General features: G+C 36.2%; 1 protein-coding gene and 1 long non-coding RNA gene across 2 annotated transcripts; one reads left to right on the forward strand and one right to left on the reverse strand.

Moving 5' to 3' along the window:
• Window positions 1-1,534: 1,534 nt before the first annotated feature.
• Window positions 1,535-6,131, reverse strand: LOC132046478 (uncharacterized). Its single transcript, XR_009412707.1, has 2 exons — window positions 5,681-6,131; window positions 1,535-2,822 (listed from the first exon to the last, which is right to left on the reverse strand). It is a non-coding gene; the product is annotated as an uncharacterized LOC132046478 (long non-coding RNA).
• A 1,657-nt stretch (window positions 6,132-7,788) lies between these two features.
• Window positions 7,789-15,376, forward strand: LOC132046479 (uncharacterized). Its single transcript, XM_059437117.1, has 15 exons — window positions 7,789-8,232; window positions 8,737-8,818; window positions 9,389-9,892; window positions 11,804-11,966; window positions 12,265-12,417; window positions 12,766-12,863; window positions 13,083-13,174; window positions 13,365-13,435; window positions 13,532-13,667; window positions 14,088-14,147; window positions 14,250-14,332; window positions 14,420-14,496; window positions 14,650-14,720; window positions 14,901-14,958; window positions 15,045-15,376. Exons 1-15 carry the CDS (start codon window positions 8,009-8,011, stop codon window positions 15,162-15,164), a joined length of 1,992 nt encoding a protein of 663 aa, XP_059293100.1. The 5' UTR covers window positions 7,789-8,008; the 3' UTR covers window positions 15,165-15,376.
• The last annotated feature ends 670 nt before the right edge of the window (window positions 15,377-16,046 follow it).

Genomic DNA, 16,046 nt, shown 5'->3' on the forward strand with positions numbered 1-16,046 from the left:
AATGTTACACTGTTCACATCATGAGAATGTTATACAAAAACCCGAGCATAGCAAATGAAAAAAGTGTTTATCCTGAATTCTCTTCTTCAAAAAAATGTGTACCAACCGATTCTTATTCATTCGGTCAAAGTCTCCGCTTTTCATGCTCCTCTAGAAATACACCTTGTTTATAGGACTCGTAATTAGATTGTTGAATGATGATGCCACAGAATCCAAGAAAAATAATGGAAATTGGAGTTAGCAATGTGTCACTTACTTGCCTTCAACTATCTTTTCTTCAGTGCTCTCTCCCACAAACTTTGCATCATTTCTTTTGAGTCATGCACTAAAGTCGCCATTATCTTACAAGGAAGCGCCAAATAAGCCTGCCACTGAATCAGCTAGAACATAAGTTTGTAGAGGCGATATCAATTTAGTAGTGCAATATAGTATTTTAGCGGGAATTTTTTTTTTTTTTTACTTACACTTAGTTCTATGCAAAACTCCTACTTCATTATCAAAAGTAATGTTTGTATTGTGCCTAAAATGTAATGTTTTTATTAAGCAAAGAAGCAGTAAATAATCTAGATGATCTTGTCATCCCAACTAAGCAGAAGCTAATAAATCAAGTTTCCACCCGAAGTGTTAAACTTCCAAGTCATCAAGGCAAATAAATCTTTTGACCTCCAAGTATAAAGGATTTGAAGGCAGAGGGACTACTAGTTGTCGTAACAACAGAGAGTAAAATCCAAGTATAAAAAAGTTTACCATAACATTAAAATGATAAATCGGGTGAAATCAAGCAAGTGAAATGCTTACGGGTTAATATTCGTATCAATAGACATCAACTCTCCTTCTAGAACCCTCCTTGCTCCCATAAAAACTCAACCAGGATATGCTGCATCACCTATAATATTATATCTGTTTATTATGCCAGATGTGGTCAAGCTACGATAATCAGTGGAAGGCCTAGTTGACACCAATTTCTAATTTCTGGTATGCTCCAACTAAGTGAACAATGACCCAAAAAACATAATAAATGAACCAGAATATTTAGTTAGAGGAAGAAAAGAAGAAGATTGACTTTGCAAATTGCATATCTAGGTAAATATAAGAGGGATTTTTTTTTTTTTTTACTTTGCAATCAACTCAGCTTAAGGAACGCATTAAAATGGACCTTCTGATAGGTGTCCTGAGAGAACAGGATGAAGGACATAATCAAATACATCTAAATTTGTTAACTACTATTAAAGACACGTCATCCGTAGAAAGATTTAATGAATTACATGTTTAACATTAACAAGTAGTACATGTTTAACATTGACTAATACGCATATATAAGCTCATAAAATTAAAGAACACAATCGACAATAGCAAGAATTTTATATAAATAACTTGTAAGTCAAAACATTATTCGAAACAATTTTTATACTACAAAATAGCTAGCTATCTACAGTAGCAGTTCTTATTGAAAATTTGACAGAATTACATAAGCAACGTGCTAACAAGCAGTATCGCTTTTCCATTTAGCTCTCTCCGACTTTGACATCTTCCATTTTCTTTCCATTTTTTTTTTTTTTTTGGAGGTTATGAACCCCTGGACTCTCACCAATACAAGACTACAACCATCACTCAGACAACGTCCGCATGCAAGCCAATTATTCCAAGCTGGTTTCAGTTTTATCTCTCCACCTCCTAAACCTAACCCTAATCCTTTGATATCTTCACCTACTTCACATAAATATTATGTTTAAGGCTCTTACCATAGAGTGAGTTTTAGTAGTTATTAAGCTAGTATTGAATTTTGTACATTCATTTCTATTATCACCAACTCATTTAACATATCTCAAGTGATATTATCAATGTATCGATTAATCAAATAACCAGAAGCAAGACATGGGAGCAAGAGAAGAGGTACATTAAGAACAAATGCTCTTCAAGGTCGGAGCTAGTTTGTTCAATAAGACACAACTCGTGTGGACAAAATCAAAAAACTTCTACTAAAAACCGTAAAATTGATAGATTCAGAGTGTAATGAGATTAAAATTTTAAATGTCAAAGAGTAGTCCCATTTGACATTGATCAACATATGTTGGCATACTGAGAATTAAACTCCAGCTGGCTAATTTGAGAAACAAAAAGGTAAATAATTGAAAACCAAAATTGAGAATTCAACTAATATGACAAGTCATACAGAAGATACAAGAAATAACCATGAATGTGGAGAAGAGATGCAAAGATATGATCACAAGAAAAGAGACAATTTCACTGGTAAGTCTATAATGTTTGTAAGACTAACAGACATGTCGAAACTGAAGTCTTTCTTATATATAGTAACATTCACAGTTGGAGAGCATGTTCATTGGAGTTTAATAGCATTTTTTGAACTGTGTTGGTTTTTAGTGAAAATAGTGTTCCATAATTAAATCTGTCACGACCCAACTAGAGGGCCATGACAGGTACCCGCAACTGGCCACCGAGCACCACTTATCATGCTAGCTATCATACTCAACCTGAACAAATATAACTTCTCAAAGTAAAACTTACTATGAAATGATCACTAAACATCTCCCAAAAACATGCGTATATACATAAGCCCACGAGGCTACAAAATGATGTACAGAGTATACACTAAAGAGGTCATAGAACATCTACTACCCACACGTATGTATCTACGAGCCTCTAACTGGAGTACTGAGATCATAAGGACGAGACAAGACCCCGCCATGCCCGAAATATGTACACAAAAGAATATACCAAGAAGCTGCAACTCCGAAGTAGTGGAGTGCTCCTGTAAGTCTGCTGAATAAGCTCCTAGGAATTCGGACCGTCTCCCTACCTACCTGCGGGCATAAACGCAGCGTCCATAAAAGAAAGGACGTCAGTACGAATAATGTACTGAGTATGTAAGGCATGCATAATAACATAATAAGGAAATAAAGAAAACATAAGGTGAATAGATAACCTGTAACTGATTGCCTCTTAGGTGGAATCATGCATGTTAACTTTCTTTAACATTTGTCATACATGTACTTATATATATACATATCATCATTAGTGCTGCAGAACGTACAGCCTGATCCATCATATCATATATTGCTGCAGAACGTGCAGCCCGATCCATATATTCATTATACATCTATATATTGCCGCGGAACGAACGGCCCGATTCATTTATCTATATATCCCGCATCCGGGCATCCCGCGTCTGGGCATCCCGCTTCCGGGACGATATCATAATATGCCAACTGATCAGGTGGTAGTGCGTATATAACACCTCGCCCTTTTTCCCGTATCCCATGTATACATACTCATATATCCATGTAAATCATATACTATAAATAGCATGCATGAGAGCCCAAGTGAAAGCTACAACTCTATCGGAGTGACGTAAGGTCGGTAACCTCCGATTATATTATGGCATAGTCATCATCGCTATGTCTCACCTTGAAGGAACTAGTATTATAAGGTGAGATTATCAACAAGAAACAACATCAAAGAAATCATAACATAAGATCATTAGTCTCGTAATAGCATCAAATCATAAGCTTTGGAATCTCTAGACATAGAATCATCATCATCCTCATTATCATAGAACACATCTTATCTTTGTCTCATAATAAGCTCTTCATAATCTTGGACTTTCAACTTTAGGAGTGTAAGAAGGTCATGAGAACATATATAGGAAATCACAATATAGGAGTCATGCCTTTGAAAGAAAGTGGACTAGCCTTACATACCTTTACGTCTTCTTAACGACTAAATGTTCTCCTTCCAAGCTCACAACTCTACATTCAAGAAAATTCGTACCATGATTAGGCCATTGGAAACATACTTAAGTTTGAACTAAAGCAACTAAGAGCTAACGAAAATTGGGCAGCATTTCCTTTGTTTCGACAACTTACTCCATATAATAAACAACTCCCAAACATCGATATCAATATCCACAATACTATAATCAACAGACTTCTTCAAGTTAAGCAATGTTCAATTCTCAAAACCCCCTTTCAAAGTCATCCATAATCATAACTACAACACAACACCATATTTATTTACATATAATACTTTCTCAAAATCCTTAGTATCATTCATAACAAAATTATACTCACAGCATACTAAGAATCATGACTCAAGATAACCTACTACTCAAAATATCATCATTTCCATATTTGAGCTCATATTCTACTTTCTTCTCTCATCCAAGTCATTCAACCACTCAAATACTCTTAATAACATGGAATGAGGTAAAAATCACCTTTGATCATATAGGAATGAACTTTGAAGGAAGATACTTCACTTGAGAAAACCCCAACTTCAATATAAAAGGAGTTCTTGATTTCTATAAACCCTAGTGAGCCTCTTTGCACTTGATTCTTGGTGTTTAATCTTTGATTTCCCTTGGATTTGTGTTAATATGGTGTGGAGAATGTTCTAGAGCTCTCAAGAGGTGTGGAGAATGTGGGAAATGAGAAATAAGAACTTGGGTCACTCTTTTATAACAAGAAAAATAAGGCTGCCCGACGTGGTTATACGGCCACTTATATGGTCCGTATAACTTATACGGTCCGTATAAGTGACCGTATAATACCACCAGGGAGTGACCCTTCTCTGGACAAGTTATACAGACCTTTATACGGACCGTATAAGTTATACGGACCATATAAGTGATCGTATAACTCCCTTTTCCCGAAATTGTTCCCGTCGATTCGTTCAATCTCAAATCCTTATGGAACCTTCTTGGCACTTCTATAACACTTCATTAACCATCTAAGGAGCCCTATATCTTCTTCTCAAGATACCACTAAATAATCTTTAACTTGATGATTCACAAAACCTTCCCAAACACAACTTATACTTCCATTCCTTGACAAACTTAGTTTCACCGAGTCGTATGACTTCAAAATCTTGTCGTATACACTTTAAAGCTACTTAATACTCTCCTTAATGTCATAAGGACTTCATGCTCGCCTTAAGCCTGCGTTAGTCTATCCATAGCACGACAACATGAAATGTCCGAGGTGTAACAAAATCAGTATGGATAACCACAATAAAATAATTTTCTATACAACATGGACATGATATGGATGTGTGTTATTCCCTATTTTCACCTTTCCCATTCCTTTTTTATATTTGTTGGTGGAGATTTTACAATATCTACATATGTTGTTGGTCATTTGTTATAATATAAACTTACATTAAGTATACTACTGGAATATTTTGACAAAATATTAGTTGATTGTACTCAAAGCTTTGGAATCCATTCAGTGTTATAAGTCTAGTAAACAATTAAGACATGCAACATAAAACCCCTCAAGTAGAACCCAGAACCAGCTAGAGAACAGACCATGTAATCATTCATCCCTGTCAGTACGTCTATCAATTTGAAACATTTGCAAGTTGAAGTTGCATCCGCGCAAGAATCTCAACTCTGTTCTAATAATTCAGGAGCTTAATGATAAACCATTCAGTTATTTCCCACAACCATTCTCGATAATTGCATCGACTTAAAGTTACAACGAATTCGACCAAGCAACCAAAAAAAATGCAGTCCCAAAGCTTTCAATATATATTTGCGTTGCTGAATTGAGAATAATTAGATAGCATTCCACATATATTATACTACTGATAGAAATGCAAAGTACTCAAAATGAATAGTACCAACCAAGGGGAAGAAAAAGGTATAAGCTTACAGGTCACTTACAAGTTACAAGCTTGGTGAATATCTAAAACAGAGTTCCTCGATCATCTCTATCCACCAAAAATTTCAGTTATTGACATTTTTGTACTTGCCCAACACCGTTCCTCTTCCTCATTTCTCTCAAAGATCCTCAGTTAACAGAGCTAAATGTTGTTAATATCTATGAATTGACTCTTCCGTTTAATTCCAAACACCTATTCATTTAGCGGAAGAAAAATTATTTCATGACTTTTCACTAACACCACGGAGTTATAAAATCCGCAAATGCATGACACCCAGTAACCATTGGCACATATATTGAGCACTCACGGAATCATAAAGCAAGGGAAAAAACTGAACTCCAAGAAAGGAGTTACACATAGTAAAGCAGAGAGATGAATGTAATGAAACTAAGGAAGAAACTGAAAATAAAGCACGATATAGAACATCTTAGAGCAAGGTCGAAAGAGAAAGCAAAACATTAGGCGATCTTATCGTAACTCAGAGGCCTAATTGAAACAGAACCCGTGGCTGTGTAGATTACGTGATCTTATTGTAACTTAGAGGCCTAATTTAAAAAGTTAACCTTTCTGGGCTGCAGTAGATTGTGCCCTTCTTCAGTATTTGAGACTTTGGTCAAGTTTTATGAAATTTAAAAGATCTATTTTTAATAAATAAATATAAACTTCTTACTTGAAATTATTTTTCTTTACATAACTACAAAAAAGAATGTAATTCTTTATAAAGATTATAAAGACTTGAAAGTATATTTAATATTATGTAATAAATTAAAAATAATAGCCCTTAGAAGTTAAAAAAATAACCGTTGTTAAATACATTTAAAGACTTTAAAGTTATAAGTTATAAAAAATAAATAGTTCTTACTTGAAATTATTTTTTCCTATTATAAAATATAAATACCTAAAAATAAATCCAAGTCTTTAAATTTTTTATAAAGGCTTGAAAATTTAATATTAGTTAATAAATTATCAAATTAAATGTTAAGTTTGAAGTTTTATTAAAAAAAGCCCCCGCCCCCCGTCCCCCTCGCCCCCCTCCGCCCCGTCCCCCCCCCCCCCCCGAGTGGGACGGATGGGCCCCCCAAAAAGTCCCGAAAGCCTGTCCCCCCAAAGTCCCCTTTAAGAAGTCCCCGTCCCGTTCCCCCCAAAAAGTCCCCTACCGTCCCCGTCCCGTCCCCCCTGTCACCCTTATCGACTATACATAAAAGGTACATTAACTCAGGGTGCGGTTTGTCCTCGTTCTCCATATAAATACTTGTACGGAGTATTTGAGTTGGGAAAAAAAAGTGGCAATTCGCATAATTGCCCTTCTTTTGGGGTGGTCTTTAAATTTTACCCTTCGCTAAATCCCATGAGTTTCAGGTTCGAACCCCGCACACAAAATTTTAAAAAATTCGCAAGGTAAAGTTTAAATTTCGCTATGCCCCCGTCGGCATCCTTGTGAAGGAATTAGCAAAGTTATGCGACTACTTATGCCTTATGCGGACTTAAAAGTATGCTGGGATTCCGTGATAACATTAACAGTTTAGGGTGCAGAAAAAGTTTGTCCTCGTTCTCCATATAAACTTGTTTAGGAATTACCAAAACTTACGCCGATTTGGGGCATATTTACCTTATGGGCAAACTTTGTCTTGAAATATATAAATGCATTTTTTTTTTTTTAACCAAAACCGTGTTATGCGTTACAAACATATATAAATATTGAATCGATACGTACTGTAATTTCTTTTCAATTCCCATAATACATACCTTCAAATATGTAACTTTAGAATCTCAGCTTTTGCATCACTTCAAGTCCATATTTCAAGCCAATTAATCCTTAAAAAGATCTTTATAAACAAACTTTTTTTGTCCAAAACCGTTAGTAAACTCCTTGCCTTATAAGGCAAAGTTTAAATACTTGTACGGCATTTATTATGGGCGGCGCCGGGATCCGCATCACTTTAACTTTTTCTTAAAGATTGTATTGGGACGGGGGTTCGAAAAACTATGTATTCGCTCAAAAAAAGGAAATTTAAAGACACAAATATAAAGGCAAGAAAATTTAAAGACCACAAATTTGAAGGAAAAATTTAAAGACCACCCCAAACGAAGGGCAATCCGTGCAAAAAAATGAAAAAACAAACGACACTTTATGGAACAACAGTGAAACTGGAAAAACCCAAATGGGCCCTTCGTGTATGCCACGTGTCGAGCAGAACATAAGTCACCGTTTAAGCAAAGTAGAGCTTTGGAAGTTGAAGGCCAATTGTGAAAGTTTCTCATGAATTTGCATTGATCACTTAAATGGTAGATGAAAATTTGAGGCTCGTTTTCTGTTGGAACAAAAACGATGTCGTCGTCGTCATCGACATTGACGCCAATGCAAAGGTACGCAGCCGGAGCTTTATTCGGGCTGGCCCTACATCAGGCCCAAACCCATCAGACTTGTCCATTGGGCTTTCCCTCCGATGAGGATGACCACCGTATCAGCAATAGCAGCAGCAGTGATTCCGTCTCTGAGGGCCCACAACTTTGGGTCCACCAATCATCTGACCTCCTCCGTCCAGTTTTCAAGTTAATTTCTTATTCTTCTCACTTTCAATAAACTCTTGTTATTTTGATTATTATTCCCTCTTTCAATTTGTTTGTTTTATTTCCTTTTTGGTCCGTTTAAAGAAGAATGCCTCATTCCTTTTTGACCTCTTTATTCAACATGTTTAACATCACAACATTAAAAGACATTTTGATAGTCCTTTTACTATCTTAACTCCGTGCTGAGTTTCTATTGGAAACAATCTCTTTACCTTCACAATGTAGGGGTAAGGGCGTCTTTTGGAAACAACCTCTTTACCTTCACTAGGTAGGGGTAAGGGTAAGGTCTGCGTACACTCTACCCTCTCCAGACCCACCTGGTGGGATTATACTGGGTATGTTGCTGTTGTTGTACTTTCTTAACTCCGTGCTGAGTCAAAACCAGACAATCAAATTGAATCAGAGGGAGTAGCATTTAAAAATTGACTATGTAGTTTGTTTGAAGGTCATTCATTCAAGTTATGTGTTCAATTTGTGGTTAAACAGATTTCTAGAGATTGATAGAAAAGCATGGACTGGACTAGAGGAAACTGCTGGGTCTTCATCACCAAAGCATCACGTTGGAGCGGTTAGTTTTCTAATCAGCATTCAGCTTATGTTGAGACTGATAAGTGGCATTAAATTAAAGAGCTATATTTGGAATCATTTTCTGGATTATATTTCAGGGTTTGGTTGGGTGTAAAATTATGTGACATGGTAATTGTATAAAGTGGAAAACAGGGTATCATGGTTGTGTTTTGGTTATGTTTAGGAATTTAAAGGTGACATTATGTCTACTTGTTGGTTGAAGCATGCTACATGATATACGAGTTACGATATTTATAAAGGAAACTGATTTCCTCCCAGAGTTGATGAGCGGCTTTCCTCCTTTTGGTAGAAATTTTTTTCTATTGGAAAAACATTTCAACTATTTGAGGTAGCTAAACACTGGAAAATGATGAACCCAGAGCAGTCACACACAATGTTTACTTTTTTCCAGACAGGACTTTGTAGCTATCATTGATAAATGCTTCTAGCAGAAGGGAAAAAGTTATAAAAAGTTTTTTTTTTCTTTTTAATATCTTCTGATACCCTCAGCCAGTGTAAATCTGTGTTACTCACTTGATCCATAATGACTGATATCACATTAGTTTGACAGTTGCTAAGGTCGCTATCTGTATCTGAAGAAGGTGCTGATACTTCTTCAGAAGCAGCAGAGAAGGAACATGATCTTGCAAGCGCCATTGATGCTATGGCATCAAGCATGGAGAGAACTTCCGATAATGTGTCCAGGCAGGAGAAGCGGCGTGAATATGAGCATAAATGTAGGGAGAAATTATCCGTTGCTGATACACAATCTACGTCCGAAGTGGAAAATACTACAAATGTTGAAAATTACCGAGAGAAAAGCAAGAAACCATCTAGCATTGAGCAGGCCCATTTAGAGTCAGTTAGTGGATTTGATGAAAAACCAGTGGAGGAGGCATCGACGCTTGAATACTCTAGGAAAGTTACTGTTCTTTATCAACTTTTCTCAGCCTGTCTTGCACAATCACCTGAAGAGAGTAAAAAATATACACGAAGAAGGAAGGGTTATGATGCACGACATCGTGTGGCTTTGCGATTACTAGCTACATGGTTTGATATCAAATGGCTCAAAGTGGTGTGTTCCTTCATCTACATTATATGTGATTTCTGCAATTTTCTCATTCAATCATTTATTATCTCGTTGTTGTCTCTTCTGCAGCATTTTTATAATACTACTAGATAGTCTGTTTCATACATGCTAGATGTGACACAGGAAGAATTGAAGTGTTCAATTGCTAAGTCTGCTTCATGTTTTGTTTGAAGCAGCTTTTTGCTCATCTGTAACCTTGCATCTTCTTGATGCTTTTCTAATGACATTTTATTACTTTACCAAAAAAAAAAAAAAAAAAAAAAAAGAATGGAAGTGCTCAATTCTTACTAGATTGACAAATAAATTCTTCCTTATGCATCATGTAAATACAAAACTCATCTCCAGAGTAGGAGAAAATCAAATGAAAAAACATTCCCAGCAAAGAGGAAAAGTAAGAGCCCCAATTAGTAACATGAGCTCAATAAACCTATTCTGCCCAAAGGAACTTGGAAGGTTTAGGATGCCTTCTATTTTAGACATTCCACCTTTTTCCTTTTCTTTTTGCTCTTTTATAAAGGTAATGAATTTATTCAAGTGATGGGGTAAACTCTGCATGCAAGATGTATACCGTGTAGAGAACCTTACGAAAAGACAGTTTTCTCCAAAACGCATCCAATCGTCTGTACCATAACCAGGATATTGGAGGTGCTCCAAGATATACGAAAAAATAACAAGATTCCTCTAATATATTTGAAATCTATTCCATTAGTATCGCCAGTGTCTTCCTCTCCATATTTTACACGTGACTCCTAGAGGTGGTATACTGCTACCTGCTATGCTCTCCGTCTTCAATTTCTTCTTCTGAAATTCCATGCTAGCATCAAATCCTTTACTGTCCCTGCCATTACCATTGTATTCTAAACATATTTTCACTGGCACTTTTATACATGAAGCACCAACATTCATTGAACAACAACACAACAAACCGCGCCTCAGTCCCAAACAAGTTGGGTCGGCTATATGAATCCTCACTTCTTGGTTTTGCTCATTTCATATCGTCACCATAAAGAATAAAAATAAAAAAGTAGAACTATTCCAACACAATACCTTAAAAATTTAGCATTTCATTCCTGATTCTTTATGTTCTTTCTATCATCTCATGTCCAACAATAAGAAACTCTTAAAAGTGGAAATATTACAGATGTGGCTAATTTATAGTCTAAGCTCCGCTTAATTCGTTGACGGGATACCTTTGAAATTCTGATATTCTCGTTTGTGCCATAAAAGCTATGGAAGGGTTCTACAAGCTTTGTGTCATTTTAAGATTATCCTACAGAAGTGATAATCATCTTAGAAAGGATATTGCAAACATCTTGTTTTTCTGTGGGTGATAAAGTCCACCTCCAACCAGACATGGGAGGCATCTAGTTAGTAGAGAGCTGACACTTTAAACAATTGAGTTCCCTTCTCACCTTTGAGTACGTTTCTAGAAAATCATAGCTTACAAGTTAATTTAGATGATGCTTTTTGTTTATGCCATACTTGTGTCTTCACCTTGCTAAAACTATGTTGTGGGCAATAGGTGCATGTCTAGTCCTTCATTTCTGGTTTTCTTTCATGTAGTTAACTGTTTCAAATCTTTTTCATCTTCTGTTCCATTCTTCTTGTTTCTTTTGAGCAGTCACATTATCATTAGAAAAAGAAGAAAACTTGACATTAACTGTTGGCTCCATTTTTTGATGTCAATTTTTCTTTTTCTTTACCATAATATGACTGCACAAGCAAAGACATGCCTTTTTCTCTATTTAATCTGGCAATCTTTTTCGTCTAGACTAGGAAAACAGCTACTTCATATGAAAGGATCCTGTTGTAGTGATGCAGAATATTATGCCGCCCAAGGCTATAATTACCTCCCTAACCTTGTACAGACAGTGAAAAAGGAATTATCTGCTGCAGGAAGCCATTGAAACCGCGGTTGCTTGTTCTGCAATGGCTCTGAAAGAAGAAGAATTAAAGGAACAAAGCCAATCTCCTAAAAGCAAATGGGCTAAGTGGAAACGAAGAGGTATAATAGGCGCAGCTGCAGTAACTGGAGGAACCTTGTTGGCAGTTACTGGTGGTATGGCATCCGAGACTTTCTTAAGGTTTCTCAGGTTCTGACAAGTTTAAGAAAAGCACTTAGGAAACAGATTTCTCTGTCCTTCTAATCTTCATTACTCTTAAATAGGTTTGGGATCTTCATGTTTCCTATGTTTTAGCAGGTCCAGACATGACCTGATAATCCTTACAGGAAAAAAGATTGCTTCTTCTTTCAGTCTTCATTAGATGCTTAAAGAAGTTGGAATGTGATGTATGGAGAACCCTCATAAGAGACGAAATTGTTATAATTTTATTGCCTTTATTTTGTTTGTAAACAGGCTTAGCTGCTCCGGCAATAGCTGCAGGCTTTGGTGCTTTGGCCCCTACTTTGGGAACTCTTGTTCCCGTGATCGGAGCAAGTGGGTTTGCTGCTGTTGCTACTGCTGCAGGAAGTGTTGCAGGGTCTGTTGCAGTAGCAGCATCCTTTGGAGGTAAGCACATGTTTCTTAAGATATCTTATTGCATCTCCTTTTTTGTCAATAAGTTAATAATGGAGACGAGGAGAGTGCAACTTGTGCTTTTTCACTTCTCTTTTTCTTTGATAAAGGAAGGTAATTTCATTAAGACAAGTAACAAAGAATTACAAAAAGATGGCGCTAGAAGCACAATTACATCAGTAGCTCATACAATTCGAATAATAAAAAAGATAATCTAAATCATTTATGCAAGTGCTTTTGCACTTCTCAGGTAGCCCAAGGTTTAGATTGATTTGTGAAACCTTCACATCTTGAAATTCCTCCAGTTACTAAGGGTTGTCACTGATATTTTTGCTTACCCAGCTGCTGGAGCTGGACTTACAGGAACTAAAATGGCTAGGAGAACAGGAGATGTTGATGAATTTGAGTTCAAGGCTATAGGAGAAAACCATAACCAGGGCGTAAGTAATTAGCTCTTGTTTCTGCTACTTGAACCTGTACTGTAATTCCTGCCTGCGATTCCTTGTTTCAGTTAGTAGGTGGGCATTGCAGTCTGCATTGTCCCTTTGAGTTCTTTCATCTTTATTCGCATAGAGTCATAGTTGTCGTAATTTTTTGTTTTAGTTATGGACCACAGGAGCTTACCTATGTTTGTTCTCACTTTGCTTTTTTGGTATCAGCGGCTGGCAGTTGAGGTTTTGATCTCAGGACTTGTTTTTAGGGAGGAAGATTTTGTAAGACCTTGGGAAGGACAACATGATAACTCTGAGAGGTAAAATATCTTTGTTTTCTGTAAAATATCTTTGTTTTCTTTTTTGTTGGTTGATCTCCATTTGGTAGATGATCTCAGCACTTCAGATTTCTTACTTTTCTCGTTGACCAATTTGTTTTGATAGTGCTCCTATCTGTTGGTGAAGGCTTATAATGCAGTAACCACTCTTACATTTCTCATTTTTCTTCAGATATGTGTTGCAGTGGGAGTCAAAGAATCTTATTGCTGTTAGCACTGCAATTCAGGACTGGTTGACGTCAAGTAATAATTTGTACTTTGCTTTTCAGCATATGATACATCAACCAGTTACATTACCACTGTGATCGGTTATGATGCTGATATCGTCACTAACTACAGGACTTGCAATGGAGTTGATGAAGCGAGGCGCTATGATGACTGTTTTAAAAACTCTTTTGACAGCATTGGCTTTGCCAGCAACATTGCTCGCAATGACTGATTTTATTGACAGCAAATGGGCAATTGCTGTGGACAGGTTCTTGTTTGTCTGTGTGATTTTCAGTGTTCAGTACAATCTCTTTTTTGAGCTTGGGGTTGGGATCAAGGAGGAAAAGGTTATGAAGCTGTTTTATCTTCCATTTGTCCATAAGACATGATTAGAAGTAAAAGGATAAGATTAGTATAATTGCAGTAATGATGAGAAGATCCTAATACCGCTATACGTGAACTCAAATTATTTTCCAGTTTCCTCGTTTAATAGTTGTTTGTCCCTAGAAATTCTAATCCTTAAATTTTCTGTATTTCCATCTATTGTTTCAGTGGAACTAAGTCTGGCTCCAATTCTGCTTCTGCTTAAATTATCAGGCAGTTCTACTATGATATTATGTTGTGTCAAAGCATAATCTCCTACTTTGATTGGAAAAGTAAATAGTAACCTGTTGCTATTTATTTACAGATCGGATAAGGCAGGAAAACTTCTGGCAGAAGTGTTACAGAAAGGATTACAAGGACATAGGTAAATAGGCTTAAATAGATTCTGAGCATTTACCATTTGAGTCCCTTGAAAGATTTTGAGCTTTCACATCAGCCAATTATTGGTTGTTTATGAATATTTCAGGCCTGTGACACTTGTAGGGTTTTCACTTGGAGCAAGAGTTATCTTTAAGTGTCTTCAGATTCTGGCTGAGAGTGAAAATAATTGTAAGTTTTGTTTTGAAATATGTTTTTCTTTCTTACATTTATCATTTGCTTAATATGATCCTAAAGTATTTTCTTGCATTTTGACAGCTGGGCTTGTGGAAAGAGTTGTTCTTCTTGGGGCACCCATTGCAATTAAAAACATGAACTGGGAAGCAGCTAGAAAGGTTTTTGCTTCCCACTTTGTTTATTTCAACTACTATTAGTATGAGCATATTTATCTCCTTCTATTTTCTCATTTGTTTTCTCTAGTATATATACTTGGACTTATCTGCTCGGTTACCTCATTATTATTTGAGGATCTCTCTCTGATTTTGCAGGTAGTGGCTGGTCGATTTGTGAATGCTTACGCTACAAATGATTGGATGCTAGGGATTGCCTTCCGTGCCAGGTTTGCATTATTTGACAAGCATAGTACTGATGTTGAAGGATATAAACTTCATTTAAGGATAGTCCACAAAAATTCAGGAAAACAGGACAAATTCTGGAAGGAGGGATAATTTGTTTCCCTGTTTTGCGTGCTGTTTTATGCTTCTATTTCTGAGTAACTTGTGCAATTTCTCTTAAACAGTCTCCTTACTCGAGGCTTGGCTGGAATTCAACCAGTTGATGTTCCTGGTATTGAGAATGTAAGTTTTCATTTTTAGTTGTCTTCGTAAGGATAACTAAATTTGGATCTCCATCATTTCTTGCTTAAATCCTTCACTTTTAACAGGTTGATGTGACTGAACTCGTCGATGGTCATTCCTCCTATTTATGGGCTACCCAAAAGATTTTAGATCTACTTGAGCTTGATGCCTATTATCCGGTAGTTCTTGGTCGCGTAGCGTTGTAAAGACAGACGTTGCGACACATTTTCTTCCTCAGGAAACTGTATTTTTGGGGATTGTATCTGTTACAAGAAGTGCATAGGTAGCAAGGTCATTCTCTGACTACTAGTGTAGAACATATAAACTTTCTGGTCATGAATAATATAGCAAGAATCAGAAATCACGATTCACGACCGTAAAATGTCTTATGAAAGCAGGTTATTGAAGTTCTGTTTCTCGTGCCTTTGCAATCATTTGATTTAGGCCAGATTGTGAATTTGGTAAGAAGGTTATGCCTTCGTATACGTGAACGGAACGATAGATGCTATTTCCTCCGTCCCATTTAATAGATTAATTTTTAAAGTAGCAGTGTTTACCTAGATTATTTGAGCTATTAGAAAATGATATTAGATGCTAGATACTTATTCATTTTGGATATTATACTGTCAACACATAATAGAGTGTTGGTATATATAATGAATAATTAACAGTCAAATTTCACAAATCAACTTTCAAAGTGAATTTACAACTTCTAGCTTGGGATAGAGGGAGTAGATCTTATTTCGGTCCTTGGGATATCAAGAAGTCTTTGCGAATTTGCGATGTAAAGCTTTGGTATATGAAATATGTGCCAAGGTTGAATATTCTTTAACGATTTCTTACTTTAGGATTAAAGAAGGGGTTTGGCATATATTATCCTAAATCTTTTCTCCCACTAAAATAGCTTAAAATGCTATAACGAAATCTTGCGTCTTCACATACTATTATAGTAGTAATTTTTATTTTCATTTATTCTATCATTTAAAAAAAAAAAAATTTACCCCCCATTTTTGGACATTGTCCATTGAGTTAATGGAAGAAAAAAAAAAATTGGACTTCAAATAACATATGATAATTTTTTCTTTAAA

The sequence above is a fragment of the Lycium ferocissimum genome, chromosome 2 (genome assembly GCF_029784015.1).
Source record: "Lycium ferocissimum isolate CSIRO_LF1 chromosome 2, AGI_CSIRO_Lferr_CH_V1, whole genome shotgun sequence".
Taxonomy (NCBI): domain Eukaryota; kingdom Viridiplantae; phylum Streptophyta; class Magnoliopsida; order Solanales; family Solanaceae; genus Lycium; species Lycium ferocissimum.

Coding starts and splice junctions, on each gene's coding strand:
- LOC132046479 (XM_059437117.1), top strand. CDS start 8,009: ATGTCGTCGTCGTCATCGACATTGACGCCAATGCAAAGGTACGCAGCC. Junction 8,819..9,388: donor CAAAGCATCACGTTGGAGCG/GTTAGTTTTCTA, acceptor TTAGTTTGACAG/TTGCTAAGGTCGCTATCTGT. Junction 11,967..12,264: donor CTTGTTGGCAGTTACTGGTG/GTATGGCATCCG, acceptor GTTTGTAAACAG/GCTTAGCTGCTCCGGCAATA.